Source organism: Serinus canaria, chromosome Z, assembly GCF_022539315.1.
Source record: "Serinus canaria isolate serCan28SL12 chromosome Z, serCan2020, whole genome shotgun sequence".
Taxonomy (NCBI): Eukaryota; Metazoa; Chordata; class Aves; order Passeriformes; family Fringillidae; genus Serinus; species Serinus canaria.
In genome coordinates, this window is record NC_066343.1 from 56,433,953 (window position 1) to 56,452,378 (window position 18,426).

Consider the following 18,426-nt stretch of genomic DNA (forward strand, 5'->3'; position numbering starts at 1 on the left):
TGAAACATCTTGAGATTCTATTCTAAGCTATCAGCAACCACGTAATCTGATTTCTGTGTCAACTACAAACTTCTGCTTTCTCTTTCTGTGTTTTCAACTTTTAACACAATGGAATAAGGAATTAACCACACACTTCTGACATTTTGCATGAGCCTGTTGCTCTAGGTTATGACCTTTAAGAATGTTTTAAAAATTCCTGCATCTTTGCAGACACTCTGCCATTGGACCAAAGGGTTTCAAAGGTTTTCAAAACACAGGAATTTGCTTGAAAGGTGCAGTTTACAGTGTGTCAGTGGACTACAATCTCCCCAAGAGAAAATGAAGATCACATGTTCATATGTATGCATCTGTAGTGCTCTGTAACCTAACCACCATAGCAAGATAGGGCTTATTATTCTACAAAGCTGAAGAAAAGTATTAAAAAACCTTGAAATGAACCTCACTGATTAACCTTCCTCATATTTAGAAAACTATTTAATCATTTGTTTACAATCAATCAAGTGAAGGCAAAAGCACTACTAATACTAACAGATGTAGTACAAAAATGGTCCTTTATCTTAATATAACTCTTCACAATTTTAACTAGCTGCTAATATTTACAGCTAGGTGGCGAACACAAAGTATGCTCCTGACCAAAATATGCATCAGATATTTTACCAATTACTTTATCTAGCAATACACTCTCAGTAGTAACAGTCTATCTTCAGAGACTTCAAGAATTTTCAGAAAATTAATGTGACTGTAACTATAAATGCATTAAGCCATTTCCATTTAAATTTATCATTGAGACGAAATTAATTCCTCTCACAGTTAATTTTTAAAGAAGATGCAGAACAGGAGATGTTTGTCCAACAAAACAAGCTATTAATAAAGCAGAGGGACAAAAATACCTCTCCTTTACAAAAAAAAATAAACAAACAAACAAATAAACCCCTACCAAAAACACGGAGCAAGTGCAAACACTCCCAGGCATACTGGGAATTACAACTGCCACAACTACTCTCACAGAACATAAATAATGCACTGTAACTGACCAAAGGAATAGATTCTAATTGTCCTTCCTACGCTTTTGTTTCTCAAGTCACTTCCATCTTCCAGTCCAAACATGACTGCTGAGTTTTTACAAAAACAGCAGACTTCAATTACAACTTCTAATACAAGAATCAAGCACAGTAACTGGCTAGACAGCTTACTGACTACTTATGTCAGTGCAAAATTCTAAGGTTATTTCTATTTTTTTAGTTAAATTTCTCCAGCTCCAACTGTAATTTTCACCTACCTTTTGTGGGTTCAGAAGAACTACTCAGAAGAACTGTCTTCCCTAAAAATTTTTTTGTCTATACTGTAGATAAATTATAAAGGATTTCCTTTGCCTTGACTTGACACACACAAGTGGACGGATATTCTTGCACTTCTCACTTCCAATTTTTGAGATTTTTTTTTCCAGTATTCATTCAAAACACAAAATTGGAAAATAGCACAAGGTTAGATGGCTTAAGCAGACATAAAGCTCAGAAGTCAGTGAAGACTCAGTAATTACTCCCTTGTAAGGATCTATCATTTCTCTCTAGGTCTGTTATATACTAGAAGGGGTATTGGAAAATTGAATGGCAGCCTAACATTACTGAAGTATGAAAAATAACACTAGGGGAAAATAACACTAGTTATCAGCTTGGCTTAGAGTAAAATTCTGTCCTTAATCTTTGCAGACATGATTCCACAATGAGGGCTACAATGGATTGTGCACCAGCTTCAATACACAACATTTTTTAGGACATTTTAAAGTAAATCAGTTCAACATCACAGGAATTAAAAAAACAACTGCTTTAATGTGGGTACTTACAAAAAATCTGAACTACTTTCCAACCAACTAAACAGAATGGAAATGTAACTGTCTGTATGGCATTAAAAATAAACCCCTCAAGCTATGCTTACACACTAAAGGTAATTACTCTGACCATTATTTCTGAAATCTGATAAATGCCACAGGATTAGCTCAGCTGGTTAAAGCACGGTTCTCATAACACAAGGTTGTGGGATTGATCCCCATATGGGCCATTCACATATGAGCTGGATTCAATGATCCTTCTGAGTCCCTTCCAACTCAGAATATTCTGTGAAATTACCCAAAAAACCCCATTTTTACTGTCATACTCTGGTCTCACATACACCCTCATTTCATATACTATTATGGCAATGTCAGTAATGGAGGAAGAAGGAAATGATCCCCAGAGAAGGTGGATGAAATCCATCTTTGCAGAACAGCAACCTGGCTTCATCCACTGAAGAAATGAAGGCGACAGTATCAACCAAGACACTGTAGGGCCATGACTGCAATTTAAGTTGTCATCCATAACTCAGGTCTTAGAACAGCAAAACTGTCTCGTGATGCTAATTCTGACCTACTGCTAATTTAGCACCTCCAACAACAGAAATCATTCAAAGACAGTGACATAAATCAACAGCTTGTTATGTGAAAAAGCAGGTGTCACCTTAAGTGCATGACCTGAGGTTACATGTGTTTCATAAGACAGCTGAGACTAAACAATATTAATGTAACCACCACTTAAGCAAAGACAGCCTACTGGATATGATACAGTTTAAGACACAAATACCTGTAAGATACCACTCTACCTAGAAAGTCCCACTATGAAAAACCAAGGGAAATGGTGCATCCAACCTCCCTTCAAAAACAGGACTTCCTACAGCTTTCATTTCAAGGCCAGAAACGCCCTACGTGCAACTGACTAATCTATCCTAGAAATCTGAAGTTAATTTTATTTTCTACAAGTGCAGGGCAAGGATACTTTCTTTAGCTTTAAGGCAATACATGATGCAATTATAAGTGAGTATAATCAACAATATAAAGACAATATGCACATAAACTCTGCAGTCAAATTTCAAACTCAGAATCCAACTGTACTGTTTTATAAAAACAATAAAATATGGGGAATGCAAATATCTCTACTACGTGGCTGACCCTAAAAAGAGACCGCATGAAGTATGCAGGTCCAGAAAAATGGTACTAGAGGACCAGAACTGTAACAAATGCTTAAGACTTTATCTATTCTTTTTCATGCCAGCCCTGTAGTAATCATTAAGACTGGCACCAGGAAGGAATTTCTCTAGAGGCATACCGGCATCAACCATAGCTGCTTTTGTCCTTTTTCTGCCTCCACTTAAGCACTAAGCACCGATAATCTGTTCAGAACAGCTGGCATGTCCCATTCATACAAGTTTGTCTCTAACTGCAAAGGGAAGGAATGCCTGAGACAGAAATATAGATAGAAAATAGCTTAATTCAGTTAAGGTTAAAAGAATCTAACGTGCTGTTTTCTAGAGATCACTATAAATTTTTATCAGGAAAAAATTCAGAGTGGTTTCCCAATTCAAAAAAAAAAAACCCACAACATTAATAAACACTTGATCATTAGTTTGCTTATGGCAAAACGGTAATTAAATCTCTCTTAATTAGTCTATAATGATTCCTTTCCTAACCTCAACATTTAGAATTAAGCTTTAGATTAGGAGCAAAGTGTTACTAATAAAGGTTTAGGCATGATCCATCAGGAAATATATCGTACTATTTCTCTGCATCACATGACCTTGTAAAATAGTACTTTAGTTTAACTTTTAACACAAGACTGTATTATTCTGTATTTTGACCAGAAAACGGTCAAAATACCAGTAAGTGTGAAATCAAAATAGACCATCAGCCTGACCCAACATTAAAAAGCGGTATACAACAGAGCAAAGTACAAGTAAAAACCTACTAAGAACTACTGCAGCAAAGCCACGTTATCCACCAAGAAAGTCCTTTATAGAAATAATCCATTTAATGTGCTAGTACATATTTAGTATACAACAGAAAGGATTGCAAGAATATCACTGGGAAGAGGTTTATCACATGAATGAGGCTCATTTCAATACCATATGAGGTTCCTACACTTAAACACTTTAGATTCTAACATGTGGTTGAGGTACAGAGATTATGCAATAAATGTGGAAGGTACCCAGCTGAACACAGAGAGTACCCTTTAACTTCTCAACATCATAAAATAAGATGACCAAGAGAGACCTGGATCAGCATGAAGCAAAACCAGAACACATTCACCAATTCTATTCACTGCCCTGCCTTGCCAAGGACCTCTATGGACAAAACTTCTTCCCCATGACAGTGCCATCATATTTCTACCTCACAAGAAACTAATTTTTTTGACTTTAAAAAAACCCAACTTTCCTCTCCCATAAGGAGTTCTTAAATATCAAAATGGAGGAAATCTACTAGAAATGTTTGTTTTGAAACATGCAAATTATGCAAAGTTTCTTCACCTTGAAGATAAGCAATAGAACATGAAGATACTGAAAATGGTAGTTCACGGGAAAAAAACTGACTCTGTAATCTAAATTTTGACAAGGTGTTGGGCTCCATCACTCCATCAAGCAGTAGATACTTCTATTAGATTCTTCTACTTGACTGCTTTCATCAGATTAGGCATCTGGGATTTAATTTAAGAGTTTCAGCTTTATTAAGCTGTCACAAGAGCAGCCCTATTCTGATAACAGTAGCTGGTCTAATTATGGCCTGGTTTAGGGTTGACAAGTACAATGATTCATTCATGGCGCACAAGAAGCAATAAAAAGTTGTTTTGCATTACAGCTTTAAAAACGTGGACACTTTTTTCATTTAATTTGTCACTTAGCTTTTGCTAAGAGGACTATTAAATTGCAGTAAGAGGCAAATGGGGCTTTTAGTTTAAATGCAATCCCCATATTTAAATGATCTGTAATGGCACAGTGCTCAAGTGGGAACACTATTGTTTCACAGTGGGCCCTGATGGTGACATGTGACTTTTGTATTCAGGTCCTGTATTATCCATGTGGCTAAAGGGCTTCCAATTTCATTTCACAGCCAGAAGCCTGCAGAAAACACCGATTAACTTGCAGATCCCATTTGCTGACAAAACAGTCTCTTCCCAGTGTCTGGCAGTGCTCAACATTTAATTCCAAAGTAGAGCCTCACAACCATCACGATCCCTGGGCTGGAGTACAAAGTCATTTTTTCCCCCTTTTTAGGGAAATATTTTCATTTTTGATGAGAACAAGCAATATTACTTTATTTTTCATGGATGAATATTAATGACTTACCCATCTACTAAGATTACAGAGTCCTTCTTTTCCTTCTAGACTACAAAGAAAGCTTTCCTTCAATTCAGAAATCTCAGCTCAACAGGCATCAGCAGGTATTTACTTTGCATTTCCATTTCCATACTCCATTTTACCAATGCAGTTTAATTAATAGGCAAATCAAGGGGCTTCAGATAATTAATCATTATGACATCCTAGACTCCTCAACCATGGTCACCATGAGTCAAGCACCTAAAGGTCAGCATGTGGAATTTATATACTGGGATACCATTTAAACAAACACATGAAGAATTCTAACTCTGCTTTAAACTCTGCCAAGTGGAATTCATGCATTACTGTGGCGAGTTGGAAGCAATCACCAGTGCATCACTGAAATTGCATCTAAATTCTCCTAGTTTGAGAAGTATCTGAGCGAGCCTTAGAGCTCAGACCTGTAACCTTTCCAATAGTATAGCTCTGACATTCTGTAAGTAGCATACAGCTCATCATTCTTTGATGTAGAAGAGGGAAATCAGCTAGGCAATTATTATATTCTTACTCCCTATCTAGAGGTTTAAAAAAAAAAAAAAAGGCCTAGTTATAGGGAAGGCCTTTTTTGTTAACATGATGCTTTTGAATCATAAGTTGCTTGAAAAATTAGGACTTTGTACTAAAAAATTGCCAGATTCATACTCAGACCTAAAGTATTCCATATGGGGGTCTTGAGTGGACATTTCAGTGATTTTTGGGGGATTTTAGTTTTTATTTCAGGTATGCAGGGTTTCCCTGTTGCTGTCTTAAATCAGCACCTTCATTCAAACCCAAAATGACTTTTACTGAAATCAGCAATTTACCACAAACTTGAACAGGAACTATGATCAAAGCTCAGTGTGTCCTTCCAGTACCATTGCCAACACCCAACTCCGGGCAGGAGGCATCACTTAAAATTTTAATGAAAGGTTCAAATGACCCAGTCAAGGAGCAAAGCTGAAGTTATTTAAGTATGCTTATAAGTCTATGTCAAGATGGAACTGACAAAGTGACCATATGCCTAGCAGTTGGCAGACAGCATACCAAGGCAAGCAAGAAAGCCTTTATTAAGCAGAGTCTATATTTACTTACTTTGTATGCCCTAAAATTCTCCCTAACTAAAAGAAATGGCTACCTACCTGTGACATACATGAGAGTACAGCTAAAAGATTTTTCTGGAAGACATAGATATAGATATATATATATATATATATATATATATACACACACACATGCCTCTTCCAGATTCCTCTGAACAGGTAATAAAAAGTTAAATATGCAGAGGCCTGTGTCTCACACCCTCCATCGATATTTTGATTCTCTGACACTCTAGATGATAACAAGCCAACATTACTTTAACACCATGATAGCATGACTCCTTTAAACTCAGCATCTGAGTTATCTCTTCCACTAGAACAGATCATATGTTGCCAGGACCACCCTGAATTTCCCTCTGTAGTCTGCTATTGTAACTCTGGTCTCCCTTAAAATCTACTTGAACTTTTTGTACATTCACTTTTTTTTTTTTTTTTTGAGATGCAAGTTTCACATGGAAAAAGCAATGTTTAATGTGAAAACAGGGAAACTCAAGCAAAGTAAAGTCCTAATAAAAACACTGCAGAAGCTTTTAGGCCTCCACATCAGGTAGAAGTTAATCTGGAGCAATTCACACAATTAACAGCACTTTGGAGGCAAATTGCTATGCACCAGTGGAAGGAACCAAGATATCCTACCAGTGGGGAGAAGAAATAGACAGTTTAGAATCATAGACACTACCTGGAGATGGAAGAACCAAGTTCTGCCCTTTGCCTACTGCCCACCTGGTATGACTGAAGTGTATTTGCAACTGAAACCGTGGTACAAGAACAACAATATTTTGATTCTCCTAAGAGGCATCAGAGCAGCCCAGAACTGAAACAATACGGTCTGCCTCAGACTGCAAATACAGCAGCTCAGGCAGTGGTAAGGTTGCTTTTTGGAAGTGACATCTAGAATTCCGATTAAATAGAAGTAAACTAAATTTAATTAATACAAAAGAATTTGTTATTTGATGCCGAAGACAGATAGATTCCACCTCCTCTATCTTCAGACAGGTGTTGCCAAGAAAATGATGTTAAAGAAGACTGATGAAACAAGAGGAGCCACTACAAAAATTTTAAAACAACTTTTTTGTTTATTGATAGCATGTGGCAAGACTGCTACAGGTAACAGATGGAGAACACATTTCTGCCTCTCCCACCACCTACCAACTCAACCCACATAAGCAATGAAGCATGAGACCCTCCAGGTTTCAGTATTGTGGGATATAATTTTGTTCCATGTATGTCCAGCTAGGCATGTTCCTTGCTTGGAAAAACTTATTTTTGGCAAAAACAAGACAAGGAATCATAAAAAGGTGGTTACACTTGCAGTTGTATGCAGACTCCAACAGAGCTTTGCGTGCTATGATATTAAGGATTTTGATCACAAAAGTACAGACAGCAGTTTAATAGCCTAGTACTTCAATTAGAGCGAACATAATTTTTGCTATATAGGTTATATCCAATCTTATCCCACCAGTTGGTATCTGATTCAATCATGATCATTTTTGACTTCTAAGAGTGGAAAAGTTAAGTTTTGCGTTTTAGACTTTTTTTCTAAATGAATCATATTACTCATACTTGGATTTGATTTAGCTTGATTCTGGACTTGAAATTACATTATAAGAGCACTATGATATTTGCTCTCTTCTTTACATTACCTACATAATGTCTCATAGGACATAATCTGTAAACTTTTGCTTGCTTGTTATTAAATGTTTTTATGTTTTCTGCCACGTAAGTCAGACGTAGCCATATTGACCAGAGCACATCAAAACAGACTTCCTTAAGTCTAGACTTGAAAAGCCTTTCCAGAATGAGAATACAGGTTTCTACTCCAGATTCCATGAATCACAATGCAGTTCCATTTAGGCATGCGTGTCTTCAGTTTGCTTTAGGAAAGCCTGCAAGACACCTGCAGTAAGGTTTGGAATGCTAAGACAGACACATTAATATGTTCACTCATACACTCGGCAAATTACCTCTCAGAGGAATGAATTAGATTTACCACTGTATTTTAAATCACACACTTGCATATCTACTAGTTAGTAGTTTGTTACAGTGCTTTACATCTAGGAAAGCAAAGCTTATGGTTACTTTCTAATCCTCCTCTCTTAGCACTATCTTGAAATACTGTTGACATTCACATTCAAGTTGTATTGATTTTCCCTTCAGATAACACCCTGTATCAGTAGAGGCTGAGAGGGATTTAGAGCAGCCCTGCAGTGAAGTACTTGGTGTTACTAGTGGGTAAGAGGCTGGACAGGACCCAGCCATGGGCACTCACAGCTCAGAGAGTCAAACATGTCCTGGGCTGCATCCAGAGCAGTGGGGGCAGCAGAGGAGGGAGGGAATTCTGTCTCTCTGCTCTGCTAAGACCCCCACCTGCAGTGCTGCATCAGCTCCAGGGTCTCAGCACAGGAAGGATATAGACCCATTGAAGGAGGTCCAGAGAAGGGCCACAGAGACAAGAGAGACAGAGCACTGGCCATAAAAGGAAAGGCTGAGAGTGTTCAGGCTTACCCAGCCTGGAGAAGGCTCTGGGTAGAGTTTAGAGCACCTTCCAGTACCTAAAGGAGTACAAGAAGGCTGAAGAGGGACTTTTTACAAGGCACATAGTGATCAGACAAAGGGGAACGGCTTTATAGTGAAAGCTGGAAAGTTTAGATTTGGTATTAGAAAAAAATTCCTTACTGTGAGGGTGGTGAGGCACTGGAAACATCTGCTCAGAGCAGCTGTGGATGCCCCATCCCTTGAAGTGTTTCAAAGCCAGGCTGGATGAAGCTCTGAGCAAACTGGTCTAGTGAAAATTGTACCTGCCCATGGCAGGGGAGTTGCAACTAGGTAATCTCTAATGTCCTTTCCAACCCAAACCATTTTATGATCCTGTGATGAGATTCTTATAGATTTTGAAAATTTCTGAAGTAGTAGTTCAAAACTGTATTAGTGAGGTCCTAGACATCAGTTTGAATACACCTCTCCTATTTCAGCCTGTTTTATTCTCTTAATTGACCAATGAAGTCATATATCAGGTAACCTCTTCTGAAAAGCAATGTTAATTGATAGTCTTCTGGTATTTTGTCTCCTTTCTTGCTCAGTAATTGACTTCTGTAATTGTGAATCGGTTTCTTCCTTAACCTTTCCAGCTTAGCACTAGAGGCTTATGTATTTCACCTGAGCTGTGTAGCTACATCTCCACTTTTTGCTTTATTCTTTCTCGAGCCTCTAGTACTTAAAAGGTGTTGGAGTTGTACTTCTTTTACACCATGTTCCCTCTCCTCCAAATACAACTCTTTCATCCTGTAGGTCAGAAATTCAATTTTACCCAAACTTAATTGAATAAAAGAAAACTGCAGAAAACACTAATATGCTTAGCCTAGAACCACAACAGTTTTTCTCAACTCCAAAATACAACTGCTTCTTTATTATACATACGAACACCTAAATGAGCCTGTGAATTTACCCAGTTCATCCCAGAGCTGCCTATACTTGTCAGTCATTGTAGTTCCTTGTTGTCTCCAAAGCGACAGACGAGGGTCAGCCATGAACTGTTCTGTTATCAACGTCAACATGCGAGCTCCATTTGAATCCCTCATTTTTAGCATCTCTCGCACCTAGGAAACGAGTCTTTTAATACAAACTTGAAAAAAAGCAAAGAAATCACAGTACAGACAATATGCTGCAGTATTAAATATTCCCCTTTTGCTAAGTTAGAAATGCAATTCATATGTGTGATGGGAAATTTTTAAGTAGAAAAAACGGTCTGCCTTCCCAATTTTAGACAAAATTTTGGGCTCAGTATCCAATTGCAATTCTTCAGAGAATTTTTCCACAAGCAATCCACAGGTGTATTATACAAGCTGCTGTAAGGTTTTCCAACATTTTGGGGGTGGGAAGGAAGAAGAGGACAGCAAAGCTGCAGAAGCTTGAAATGTTACTTCATATCCTTACACTGATCAAGACACATCAGATTGTAGTCCACTGCTCTACAACACATTGTCAAGTTGCCATCGTATTCCCAAGGCTTTGTGTTATTTTAGAACAGAAGAATCTATAACTTTGAGTAAGATGCAAGCAAGTACAGACCGGCTTGGAGAACGGGGGAAAGAAAAAAGGTTCAGAGTACTCCACACACCTTTGCAAAAAGCAAATTGAGCTGCTTCCCTGATCCATGGTATCCACCCTGGGAAAGGAAGAGTTTAACCTGTTCTTGGACTTGTTCCTCATCCAAATGCCAGCAATTTTCATCATCTATGCTAGCACCTGCTGTTGGGTCAGGAGCACCTGCAAACAGCAAGAAAAGAAGTCATTATTTTCTATATGAAGAAGACAGGTTCTTCAGTCCAGGGGAGAGGACTACAGAGGTTTGCAGAGGTTTGGGGGGTTTTTTTGTGTCTTCTGCTTTGGATGCCTTGATTTTAATCTAAACAGTCTTTAAAATAGACTTACATTTCTTCTCAGTAGTCTTTAAGCACTTAAAAATTATACCTATGAAAAGGTATTTAAGTACATAATATTCTCTTCTCTAACAAAACATTAGAATCAATGCTTTTCCTCCCATCTCAGCAGCTACACTAGAATGATTTTACAAGGAAAATTAAGACTTTGAATTATATTTCTACCACTGTGATGTTAAAACCACTGTCCCCAAAACACCTGTGTAATTCCTGTACCTTCAGCAATCTTGCTCAGGTTTAAGTGACTGCTAGTGAGCGCTGCTATTGATGAACATGAGGAGAATCATCACCTTGGTGCCTCTGAGCTGTGATGGCTCTGCAAAGCTAAACAAAGAGTAAAAAAAATCCCCAAACAAATCCAAAGTCTTAAAGCACTAAAGGCATTTCCATCATAAGTAAGAGCTACAGATACTTAAGACTATGCTGCTTTCAAAGGAAGCATTTTTACATAGGCAATGTCATCTGCACAGAGTCTATTTAGAGCAACTCTAATTAGCCCAGTGTCAACTGAAATTACTAGATTCACATCCCGCAGTGCTTTGGCCACAGATTGCCATAACGCAGCTTTTGCAGATCAGACCAGAGATGTTCCCTCTCTTAAAGAATGACAAACTTAGCTAAAACAAGTTCTTGCACTATCTAGTAAACTATATTTTTCTGAAGAACCCTGCACCTCCACTGGACATTTTTTAAAAGGTCTTCAAACCGAACAGGCTGAAAAGTACTTAACTAGAGTGTTGGGCTCAGCTCAAGGTTGGGAATCACCATACCACATATCAGTTATTTTAAGCATGGGCTCAGACACAAGTTGACTTCACATTTTGATTTTGAACTTATCACAGCTGCATAATCTCTATTATGTTTTGAGAAGACATCATAGAAATTGAATCACATTCAACAATCTCTCTCTTTGAAATCTGTGTCCATGTTACCTCTAAAGAAAAAAGAATATACTGCCAGGAAAGAAAATGACAAATTTCTAAAAGCTGGGATTTTTTATAGAAATCCTAAAAACTTATAAAACCAAAAAAACTACCAGTCTACGATGTATAGGAAAAAAACCTAATGATTCTATTGATTCACATGTTTCAAAATTGCAGCTCTGCCATGAAGGTGAAGCTTTTAAGTGCTCACAGGAAATGCTGAACTCTTTATTCAATGAAAATACCAACAGAAGATTTAGAGGGATGTCTTATCTACAAATTGCTGAGACAGTAAACAAAAATATGTTCCAGCTCAGCAACTTCCTAAACTGCCTCATTTTCACAGCCTAAAGCTGGGAACACTGCACTGCTGTATATATACACACATATGTGTTTAATTAATAAGAAATTGTCTTTGGAGGTGTGAATAAACTCTCCTGCTTTCCACAGGAACACAAAAATGTCTCAGAAGACAGGAATCAAGCTCAAGACAGCAATAAAAACCAAGGAATCAAAAACATGTTCTTCTTTAAATGCTTCCATCTTCAATGTATTAGTTTTAAAGGGCTTTTAGTTCTGTCAGCTACATGAAACACATACTGTAAGTCTTTGGTTGCACAGAACAAGATAAAAAGGAAAATCAAGCCACACAAGAATAAGCAGTGCAGCTGTTGCACAGAGCAGGTTTGCAGTATCACCTTGCAAATAGTTTAAATATTTCATTGCTCTAAACACTAAGAGGGTGAAGAGGAACTGTATAAAAGCAACAGTATACAAGATGCACTTAAATTTGTTCCTTGCTTCAATAGAGATTTATCTTTAAATAATCTTGGTATGGTTACTTTCAAATGGAATTAAATATAGCCAAATATTCCTCATCTGAGCTTCACTATTTGGGGGATGAAAAAAAATCCTTTCTGCAACTGTTTAAACTTTATCAAAAGCTCACCTGTCATTTTGTGTTACAAGGTTAGAAAAGCAATACAGCTACCACAGATTCTTTAACAACAGGTTTCCTTTACAAAAATAAGTGTGCCTGCTACCCAGGGCTACCATCACCGAAGGCTACTCCTGCCAGTATGATCCCAAATACATCCTAACCAGGAGCACAGTATCACTATACCCACACCAGTGTTACTTGCAAGCGGTTAAGCCAGACAACTGTAAAAGCTGAAGATGCCAAGTCTGCACCTTGGTGCTCTTCAGCACAGTATACAGATACTCTGACTCAAAATTATTTTCTGTCTTACAAGATTTCACATAGGCAACATTCAGTATGATCAAAATTTTTAATTCTAAAGAAATTTCAGTGTACATATAACCAGCACCACCTACAGCTGCAATTCACTCATCTTTCAACCCTGTTGGCAGTCTTCAGGAATAGCTGCGGCACGGGGACACTGCATCTGATCAGGCACAAGTCCAGCCATCTTCCCACCAAGGCAGCAGCCAGGCAGTCTACTGATGCCATTGGAGAAGCCTCAACTTCTGCTGCTTATCATTCTTGTTTCGGGGTCAAGACATGACCATCTTCCACGTCTCTCAACTAGGCACTTTTCAAGTTCACTAGGTTCACTTTTATCCAGGTGACTCATCTAGCCTGTTTCCTCTCCCACTCAAACAGATCATGGATGGGATTCCTACACTGGCACTTCTCTTCCGAAAACACAGGACTGGATGAATAGGCAAGGAACTATCTGAATGAGGAAGAAGAGGAAGCTGCCTTAGGGGCTGTGAGAAGCCCTAGCAGTAGCTGTCAGTATTCAATGCTGTCAGGCTCAGCCTTGAATAGGCAGAGCTGAAGGTTCAACCAAAGGCAGCAGCTTCACTCAGGATGTAGCACAGCCCTGAACAGGCACTTGCAAGGCTTTGGCAGAAGGACAATTTGGCTGCAGACGGGAAAGAGGAACATGAGCAGCCCTGAATTTAAACTCTGCAGGGCAGTTTGGTACCAAGGCTAAACCCTGTTTCGACTTGTAACCTGGGGATAAGTGTTACTCGTGCTGTAGAGAGATGTCATGAGGATACAGGAGCTCACATTTGAAATACGAAAGTGAGAAGTATTGTATAATTATACCAATATTAAAACCTATAATTAAAGTGTGTCAGTTTATAGACACTAAAATAATATATTAATCTCCTTCTCCCCAGCCTCTGGCTTTTTAAACTTCTGCCATGACTGGTCTTTGGAATACACTGTACATCCTGTACATACACTTAAAAACAATAAATAAAGTCTTCATAACCAGTATACAGACACAGCCATATGTACTTACTCATGCTCTTTTACTATAATTACTAAATTGCAATCTCAGCAGTCAAAGCAGGAATATTGTGCACAACTGTATGTGACACTGAACACCTAATAGTATTTGAAAACAGGGTAGTGGCCTCTTACAGTTAGGGTCATAGCATGTTAAATATAACCAACTCCCAAGTTCTAAGAAGCAGAAGCATTTGAAAAATAAACACTTTGTTCATTTACATACCATTTAAAGCCACTGCTTTCAAAATGAGCAACCATGTCTAAGAAGTGATGCTGTACACTGAGAACTTAACCTCACAAAACAGAAGCAAGTAGGGAGCAATGACTGAAAATGGACTAAAAAGCTCTTATGTTACCAGCTACTCAGGGCAGATCAACAGGGAGATTTGGATGAAACAAGGCAAACTACTTCCCTGGTCCTTATTTCTGAAGTATCACAAGAGTTGACTTCAAATAAAACCATGCCAAATTTTTCACTTGTAGCCATCCACACAGATATTTTCTTGAACTTTCTAAAAAAATGTCATTAATTTAAGTATACAAATGAAGTATAAATCAGCTACATTTTATTAAAAGTCATCCCACAGCAGCACTAAGGAGAAGACATGGAAAAATTATTTCAAATAAAAAGCATGACTTAATGAGTATTACGTGAAGACAGAATGAAAGAAGCCCAGCTAGAGACCAATGTTGCTAGATGCTGATTCACAACAGAATAGTGATTGATTTCAAAAACACAGTATACTCAAATTATTCTAAACAATAATTATATAAATACCAATGATCATTAACATAATGACTCAAAAATATTATTATGTCTTTGATTCCCCAAATGATTCCAAGCTTAGACATAAGTCATGTAACTTCAGGACTTTTGGGTGAATTATTTAACACCTGTTCAGCAGCTCACAGCACCAAAGGGAAAACAGCAAATGCTATGAAGCTGTCAGTGATAACAACACAAAACTATGGAGACTATGTAAGTCGCTGAGAAGTTTTTTAACTCCAAAAAATTCTGCATTCCCTCTGTACATACAGCCAAACATGCTGTATTATCTACTAACAATACCTAACCTCTCCTGCTAAAATCCACATCTCACAAAAATCCACATCATCATATAGCTGTATGCTTCAAAATTTATTTGTGCATGGCAGATAGAAGAACTTAATCAGTATAGATAAGAATACTTTATTTTAATTATTTATCTTCCATGTCTTTTAGCAAAATCTCACTATTTTCTATGCAACAAGTTTTATATTTATGTTTAGTGTATCTGAAAAAACTTTTCCTAAAAATATTAGTTTCATAAATTATTTTTCATGTTACTTTGCAGCCACCAGTCTTTTCTTTTTATTTTTACATTCTACTTTTTATTTACGTTTAGTTAGGTTTCTTGAATTTCTCTAGTTTTGGCGACTCTTACTTTTTAGTTCCTCCTCAGATCTGGCTCACCAAACAATTCTCAATTCACTTTCATTCTTCTTGAAAGGAAATTCACCTGCCACTTCCTGCATTCTTCTTTTGCAACTAGACTCTCAATCAATTTTGCACTTTAGGCAGGGCCACCATGTGGAAGATTCCATAACTTTAAAAATAATTTATTTTCTTTAACATTACACATTTTTTATACTAGATCAGCAATACTTTTTATTCAGCCCTACCCCACAATATTCTATTAAAACCGCCATAATTCTGATTAAATACATTAAGTACATCTAAACACCTATTAACGTACTTCCAGATTGCCTCTTTGAACTTAATAATTATATAAACAATATTAGATATTCTGAAATTTTCTTTGAAAGCTCTTTTTTTCCTGTAGATGTTTTCTTCTTGAATGCCTCCCCCTGCACTGCTAATATACATTACAAATTAGCATTTGCTGAGGAGGTACCCACACATGCCTGGACAAATGCAGAAAAAAAGTAGAGAAACAAGGTGCCTGTCCTTCTCAGAAGATGAATATACTTCAGCTGCTTCCTCCCAGACCCTCCCTCTTAAATTTGAGTTCACCTGTATGCGGATCTGTACTGGCAAGTGACTTTAACTGTGAGTTGGAGAATCGGAGAATGGCAGAAAGTCTAGAGAAATCCACATAGTTCCTCCAAGTGCAGATATTGCAACAGCAGCAGTAAACACTCAGGAAAAGAAAGAGTACAGCTTAAAAGGTAAAAATTAAGGTTTGCCAGGCTGTCCTTATATCAAAACCAGCAGAGTCTTTTTCACTATGCACATAAAAAACAATGCTAATACAAGACAAATATAAAAACAGACCTTCCCTCTCTCCCTCCACCCATCCCACAGTTCCTTTGCTATTTCTACTCAAATTCCCATGATCACAATTTGGCCTTTCAACCAATTTACTGAAATGAGAGTTTCATACCTATGAAAAGGCAGATCTAAGATGACAAATCCAGCTGACAATCTGTTGTTATCCTGACTGCTCTCTTTCTAGACTACACATTCTCTCCCACAATGGTACAAAAATTAAAAAGGGAGGAAAAAAGCCTCAGGTAAGCAAGACTCAAAGCTATATGCAGCTTCCTGTGGGAGCATGCCCAAACCAAAAGCCAGTGTGAAGCCAGCAGTTCTGTAGTACAAACACCAGGGAGGGTATCAGTATTAATACATACAGTTGTCTTCAGTATGGATTACACACCACAAAACTCCAGCTGAGATCATCAGGAACATGAACAGCTGTAACAGTGCCACATGAAAAACTCAGAATACAGTAACTTCTCAAAATTAAGAGGTGCTTTTGTGCTCTAAAAATATGCAGAGCATTCTTGCAATCACCACCAACTGAAAATAGTATGGCAAATACAGAAAAATATTCCCACTAAATCACTTGTCTCTCCTGAAGAAATTAGTGACTAGCCAACATATTCTTCTGATTTTCACAGCATCCTCTTATTTCCTCCCTGCAGTGAGGCTTAGTCATGAAGCAAGAAAGGATATTGCATCACTTGTGTCCATGTCCACCAAGAAACTCAAAAGGATTGGTTATTGTAATCCTGTGTCAATATAAGTCATTTCACGAATTCCCTCAATAGCCTCCTGAAAGGTGGCCAAAGACAGTCATTGAATGATGCTAACACAGGTTTGAGCAGGGGAAACATTATCCAATTAGCTTCTTGTTTAAATGAGAGAACTGGTGTTTGATCTAATCATCTCTCTCATGAGCCAGCTCATAAGGAAGACAAGACAACTGTGGTCAGAGCTCTTCCAAGTCCCAGACCATTCAAACATACAAATAAATACTATTCAAGAGTTGACTTTTTTTGCATATCATTGAAAATATATATGAAAATCAGAGCTACTACAGTGACCACAGAGAAAAAAAAAAAAAAAAAGAATGGAAGTCTTATATAGAACAATACTAAATTTAACTACCTCTAGGCAACACTGAAAAGAATTTCCCCATCCAACTCCAGATTCAGAATTTGTCCTAATCTAAGCTGCTTCAGGTTTTTCTGTGCCAAGTCTCCTCTACTTTCAATAACCAAGTTTTTCCAAGTTTTTCTTCTCACTTATCTATGCCTTTGAGTAGAATTTAATATAACTTCTCTTCAAACACCAGTTCAGTGAGGTCAGACTATTCAAAGCAAGACAGGTCTTCAAGACAGTTTTGTGCTACAGACTCAACATCTGCAGCACAGGAGATATGAGTAGAGTTAATGGTGATCTTACATTCATCACCTTATGATATTAGAACGATAAACATTTCATTGGTTATTTTTCATTGAGTTTTTTGTCAGCTGTATTATTTTAATCTAAGGAATTTGATTCAAGATCAAAAGAACAGAATTATGGTATGAATCCCAGAACACTTCTCTACAGAACTCACTTTTTCCTTATAAGAACTATGTAAATTTTTAGTATTGTGAGCACAAAATAATTCAGACCATGGTTTTATGTGTGTCTGAGAGGAAAAGCAGGGAACTATATAAAGTCTTTTAAAACCCAGTCTCCTTTGGTAATAATAGCTCATTTTCTTATGCTTCCTGGATTTTCTACTTTGGCTTTTGGCATTTTAGTAGAAAACAGTCAATAAAGACAGGCAGCAATCTCAATTACTAGGAAGACAGCAACAAATAGAAGAAACATTTCAGTTTTTTGGATAATTTTAAACTAACTTACACTCAAATTCTTTGTGAAATGTTATAACTGATCATCAACTTAGAATAGGAAATAAAAAAACTTTTTGCGATTTTCAATGATACAGATCTCAAATATTTCTCCAAAACTACTTAATATAATAATGAGAAATTAGATATTCTGACAGTAAATAGCTAGCAAAGACTAACATGCCTATGATTAGTCTAATTTACAGACTTCACATTTATCAAGTCTGTAACAGTTTGTCATTTCTCTTACGTTTACCATAGTATAGCTAATACAGACATTTATAACAACTTTCCTTTGTATCCCACCACTGCCTTCCGCTTTTCTAATCACCCTTGACTGAATCTTCCGTACCCCTCTCTTACCCTAATTCTTTCATACTCATTAGCTCACTAATGCTTAGGTTGTTAACATCTCT

General features: G+C 37.4%; 1 protein-coding gene across 1 annotated transcript in view; it reads right to left on the minus strand.

Moving 5' to 3' along the window:
• Window positions 1-18,426, minus strand: part of ZSWIM6 (zinc finger SWIM-type containing 6) — a 103,808-nt gene that overhangs the window by 28,347 nt on the left and 57,035 nt on the right. Inside the window, exons 3-4 of the mRNA XM_030236820.2 lie at window positions 10,372-10,520; window positions 9,700-9,850 (exon numbers count right to left, since the gene is read on the minus strand). Coding sequence (XP_030092680.2) covers window positions 9,700-9,850; window positions 10,372-10,520 — 300 coding nt within the window. The remainder of the gene's footprint in view (window positions 1-9,699; window positions 9,851-10,371; window positions 10,521-18,426) is intronic.